At 38.2% G+C, this 5,857-nt stretch overlaps 1 protein-coding gene across 2 annotated transcripts; it reads left to right on the forward strand.

Annotated features, from left to right (window-relative positions):
- Positions 1-4,192, forward strand: ak2 (adenylate kinase 2). 2 transcript variants are annotated; one of them, XM_079828296.1, is made up of 7 exons: positions 1-182; positions 1,076-1,201; positions 1,301-1,411; positions 1,802-1,896; positions 3,068-3,140; positions 3,232-3,427; positions 3,992-4,192. In XM_079828296.1, exons 1-7 carry the CDS (start codon positions 84-86, stop codon positions 3,997-3,999), a joined length of 708 nt encoding a protein of 235 aa, XP_079684422.1. In that variant the 5' UTR covers positions 1-83; the 3' UTR covers positions 4,000-4,192. The 2 variants fall into 2 exon arrangements, with proteins under 2 accessions (XP_079684422.1, XP_079684421.1); XM_079828295.1 differs by lacking the exon at positions 3,992-4,192 and having other exon boundaries at positions 3,232-3,468.
- Positions 4,193-5,857: the final 1,665 nt, after the last annotated feature.

Here is a 5,857-nt window from a genome sequence, read left to right on the forward strand (position 1 = left end):
CTTCCTTTCTTGGCTGAGAGAGTTCGCGGACGCGAAGTGTGTAGTGGAGAGAAGTGTCTTTAGTTCGTTTACACCTTGTAACCATGGCCCCCAGCACGCAAGCGGATGGTACCGTCTCCGGTGTTCGGAAAGGCATTCGAGCCATTCTGCTCGGCCCACCCGGAGCGGGGAAGGGGACGCAGGTGAGAGTTCGTGGGAAGGGCCGCGTGGCTCACTTTGACTAAACTGTTCAGTAGAAGCAGGATGGATATTAAAGGGATAGTTCACCCCCAAAAAATAAAACATATTCTCAAACTATTGCTGGTTTATTTCTTCTGTGAAAAACAAAAGCAACATGTTAGACAGAATGTCACTATTCACTTTCATTAATCGTTTAACATGTAAGTTAATGAAAGTGAATGGCAACAGAGACTGTCATTCTGCCTGACATTCCTGCTGCTCCACGGAAGAAGGAAGAGGTTATACAGGGTTGGAAAGACATGAGGGTAAATGACAGCAGGATATAAGTTTTGGGTTGAAATATGAATTGAACTGTATTAAACCAAACATTATACTATGTCACTGTCTCTTTAAGAGCAGTGCCCTGTTGCCCTGGGCTTTATCAGATGTGCTGTGATCAGACTGTTCTTTCAGTGCAAATGTGGAAAGATCTAATGTGACAATCAACGCATGTAATTGGTGACCACTGGGAAAGTTGTAGTCCTTTCTGTCTTGTTGAACAAACATGTGACTCAATAGAGAATAGACCATAAAGAATGTCAGCTAGCTTCCACATCAATCAGCTAAAGATGCTTGATTTGCATACTGCTTGCTGATATTAAGCAATATTGTTGCACATCAGTAACATAGTTAAAACTTGGCTTACGGTTACGGTTACGACAGAATTGTGATTTGAGATTAATAGTTTTTAATTTTCAGCCTCATTACTCCAGTCTTCAGTGTCACATGATCCTTCAGAAGTCATTCTTATATGCTGATTTGTTGCTCAAGAAACATTACTTAATATTCTCAATGTTGAAAACGGCATTATTGCTTATTTATGTGGAAACTGTGACGTTTCATTTTGACCCTACAGGCACCCAAGCTTGCAGGGAAGTACTGTGTGTGTCATTTAGCTACAGGGGACATGCTGAGGGCCATGGTGGCATCTGGATCCGAGCTCGGTCAGCGCCTAAAGGAAACCATGGATGCTGGCAAACTGGTAAAAGAAATGATATTCAGTGTGTTATAAAATTCTAACACCACTAGATTTGTTCTTCTCCAGTGTGTTTGATTGTTCTGGTCATCTCCTTTCCTTTAGGTGAGTGATGAGATGGTGGTGGAGCTCATAGACAACAATCTGGACACGCCTGCATGCAAGAATGGATTCCTGCTGGATGGTTTCCCCCGTACCGTCAAACAGGCGGAAATGGTGAGGACGTCTACATTTTGTGAACAATTGATACCATAGGAACAAAAGATAACTATAACGATAAAGATATAGTGACAACGTCACAGAAGAACGTGATCGTTGGAGTCACTTTCAGAGTGATTTTTCCAGCTGATAAAAACATTTAACAACCAATCAGAATCCATCCTGCTTTAAAGTGCTTGTGCATTTAAAGCGGCAGATGACAAAACTGCAGCGCGTGTTTATAATAAACGGAACATTATCGTTCATTGGTATAGATGCTAATGTAGTTATCGTTCTTGATGTGAACGGACCTTAATGCATTTTAATCCATAATAATAAAAAAGTTCTGATTGGCTGATTGCACCTCGAAAATGTGTCAACCGTTTCCTCTCTCTTTCTCATTTCTAGCTGGACGGTCTCTTGGAGAAGCGTAGTGAGAAACTGGACTCTGTGGTTGAATTCTCCGTTGAAGACTCCCTGCTAGTACGCAGGATCTGTGGGAGGTATGAGGATGGAATGGCCTTTAAGCGTTATATTGGTGCCCATCATCACTAATGTATTCTAATAGCTCAGTTTAGTTTAATGAATATGGGATATACTGAATAGAACATCACACTCATCTCGAGAATAAGAGATGACATATTCTTGGTAGGACATACAAGACTTCAAACACTTTTGGTTTTGTAATATTGAATAAGGGCGATGGCAGGGAAATTTTTCATTTTGCAGTAAGTCAATAAGGAAGTGCACCTACCTCCTTACTTCCTCCTTTAAGTAAGAATTATAAAGCATGAAAATGATGCTTTTGTTTAAACCTGTAATACAATGGAAGTAGTTACAAAATCTGGTCACACTTTACAAGAAGATTCATTAGTTAACTACATTAGTTAACATGAACTGCACTTATAAAGCATTTATTTATCTTTGTTAATGTTAATTTCAACATTTACTAATGCTTTATTAAAATCTTGTTAACATTAGTTAATGCACTGTGAACTAACATGAACAAACCATGAATGGCTGTATTTTTTATAAACTAACGTTAACAAAGATGAACCAATGCTGAACAGAGGTGTTGTTCATGTTAACTAATACAACCTTATTGTAAGGTGTTACCCAAAATCTTTTCATCCATATTGTGACATACTGTACATTCAAGTATAACTGAAAAATAACAAATGTAGGGCGGAGACTTGGTTCTATGCATCGGTTGTTTTGTCATTGAGATCTGGCAAAAGTAGAGGCAGATGAGCTTGCAGGGATGGAGTTTAAGCCAGCTTAATGATTGGAGAAGTCCTGCATACGTCACCACAGAGAAGTCGTTTCACCAGAATGTTCAATTATTACATTTTTTTATAAAACAAATGAAAGGTGCACAATTGCAATAGTCTTTTCTATCCTATTGTGACGTAAATCCAAGTGAAACTCCATTGGAGAACTTATTGGATGGTTGTGGTTTGCTATTGGTGGATCTCATATGAGTGACAGGTTGTCCCGCCCTTGCCCCAGTAAACACGTCATCAGAGAAGAGAAAGCAAGAGGGAGGGGAAGTTGTTCTGATAAAAGATTATGAGGGCACATGAATTCAAAAAGTAGTTCCATAAAAAAAATAAGAATTGTCCATTTTGATTTAATGGTGACTTTAAGTGTAATGTAATCCGTTATGTTCCTCAGGCTCATTCACCAGCCCAGTGGTCGATCTTACCATGAAGACTTCAACCCCCCTAAAGAACACATGAAAGATGATGTGAGAAACAAAACATCGAATGAATGATTCTTATTAATATGACGACTACGAGCATTGCTGTGACGTTTTGGTCTGATCCATACATCCATAGGTGACCGGTGAGCCACTTATTCGCCGCAGCGACGACAACGAGACCACTCTGCGCTCGCGACTGGAGTCTTACCACCGGCTGACGGCTCCTCTAGTGCAGTACTACAGTACCCGTGGCCTGCACACCGCCGTTGATGCTTCTCAGTCCCCCGACCTCGTCTTTGCCTCCATCCTTGCTGCCTTCTCTTCTGCTACCTGTAAAGATCTTGTTTATTTCGTCTAAATCACCCCCTTTTCTAATATGCTTTATAACCCTTTATTTGATTCCGCTCATGTTTTGTCTTTGAGTTTGTCTTCAGACATGGTTTTGAATTCATCTGCTGCCTATTGTGCAATGGATAACGGAGCTCTTTTGACACTAAAAAAAGCTATGAAATATTGAACGCTGATTGTAAAACCCAAAATTAACGTAGTCTCATTGATTTGAGTTCAGACTTCATATACTGAAGGCCCTTAGCACTTTTTGCTCTAACCAGACACCTGTAAAAAGGTATGGTTATTTCATTTGCACCATTTATTAAGTGAAATGTGATAATTTATAAGAATAATTCCAATTCTGTTTTCTGGGGGACTTGGATCTTGTAGTAATGCATGATATCCAGTAGGGGTCATGAGAATACTTTGTTTAATTGCTGAATGTATAAAAAAAAAAAAAAAAAGATTTTAATGAATTGCTTTATCAGTTAATACGTCTTAATTAATGTCCTGAGTTGAATCATTCATTTACTTGTGGACTTTTTTTTCTTTTTTTCCCCCTGCAGCTGTATGAAATCCAGTTTCTCCCATCCAGGTTGATCCAGATGTGACAATTAATGGATGGGGTAAAGGGGGGAGCTGGAAGTGTCTCAGATGTTAATTCTGATCATTCCTTAGCGAGTGGCGAGTGTTTTTGTAATGATCACAGATTTGACTGAAAACCAGTTGATTACCTCCAATAAACTTGAGGCTATTTTCTACTACCACACATGGTTTTGATTCATTGTGTTTCTGTATTACTGTCCCAATGCTGGATGGTTTATCCGTGTCTTAATTTCACTTTGAGAACGATTTCTGAAGTTTGTGAGAGAATATTAGTTTTCTAGTTATGCTCTTTTTAAAAAATGGAATCAGTGCTGTTTGAGTAGGTTCCCCCCCCCCCCCCACAAATCAGTCAATCTGGATGACACACTGCTTGAATGATTCAGTGAACTGGTCTGTGTCAAAAATGTTAAACATTTTTTTTTAAATGTGTATACTATAATCACAGAAAACTGGAAAAGTAATCAAATATTTTGGTCAAATGTGTGAGAACCCTATAGTATTAACTATTTCAAGAATATACACATTTGACATATTTTGTTTGTATTAGGGGGAAAATAAAATCAGTGGTTCTGAATCGTTTTGACTCCAAAGCCCCCATTTGTCCAAAGGCCTTCCCCTCAAAGCTAATTTGTCCCTCTTATACTTCTGATTAAATCAGAATCAGAAGAGCACACAGGGCCTGAGTTACACACTTTCAAAACTGAATTTATAACCAAAAAAAATCTAAAAGCGCCTCTTTTTTGCGGGGTTATTACAGCTCAGACAACAAATACTTACATGTTTATCACTTTTATATAACTTCAAAGGGTTTCCTGTAAAATGACACCAAAAGTTTGTATTTTAGACCACTGTATGTGGGTATAGGAAGCTTTTCAATTTGGGTAGGCCAAATCCAGGCGATATGTAATTGTACAGGGTCCGCAGAGTTTAAGTGGTTAAAGGGTTAGTTCACCCAAAAATAAAAATTCTTACTTACCCTCATGGCGTTCCAAAACTTTAAAACCTTTGTTCATCTTCGGAACACAAATGAAGATATTTAAAAAAATAAAAAATAAAAAACTGTTAAAATAGTCCATGTGACTCCAGTGGTTCAACCTTAATTTTATGAAGTGATGAGAATACTTTTTGTGCGCAAAAAATAAATTTATTCAGTAGGAGACCCCGCCCACTGATTCGTCTATATCCAGCTCTTCTACATTAAATTATTTTGAATTAACATAGTTGATAAACTAATAAAATAAAGATTAAATTAAAATGATAACCATATATTTCTATATGTCGGAGAATTGCTTGCACCACCAGACAAAGCACCGTTTTTAAGGTGATAATTGGTTATAAATATGAAGGTTGTACTGTATTTTTAAGATATTGTAGTGTATCTTCTATTATGAAGATGAAAATTTACATTTTGTTAATTAAACAAAAAGCACTTTAATGTTAAAAAAAATAGTGGTGTTACATGTGTTTTGACTACTTTTTGTAAGTTGTAAAATTAGATAACGAAGATATATTAACATTTTTTTTTTAATAGGGCCTCATTTTGCCTGGGGCCCCCACTAAAAGTTGATTCGCAGTTCGCTGAGGTGACCTGATATGCTCCTGGTGAGAAGAGAACCGCTCTTTTACATCACCTTATTTAAATTATTTCCCGTGGTCGCCACTGAACTGTACTTATAGTACACAAAAGTTTAAAAGACTTAAGTGTATTATTAAACAATCAAAACGTTGTTCCTGGCAACATGCCTGGCCTGGCGCAATCATTCCTGTTTCGAGCGACGTCAGTGGGCGGGGTTTCCTACTCGTACGCGAGTGGCGTCACGCGCAGG

This window comes from Gobio gobio, assembly GCF_949357685.1.
Source record: "Gobio gobio genome assembly, chromosome: 11".
Lineage (NCBI taxonomy): Eukaryota > Metazoa > Chordata > Actinopteri > Cypriniformes > Gobionidae > Gobio > Gobio gobio.

Coding starts and splice junctions, on each gene's coding strand:
- ak2 (XM_079828295.1), top strand. CDS start 84: ATGGCCCCCAGCACGCAAGCGGATGGTACCGTCTCCGGTGTTCGGAAA. Junction 183..1,075: donor GAGCGGGGAAGGGGACGCAG/GTGAGAGTTCGT, acceptor TTGACCCTACAG/GCACCCAAGCTTGCAGGGAA. Junction 1,412..1,801: donor CCGTCAAACAGGCGGAAATG/GTGAGGACGTCT, acceptor TCTCATTTCTAG/CTGGACGGTCTCTTGGAGAA.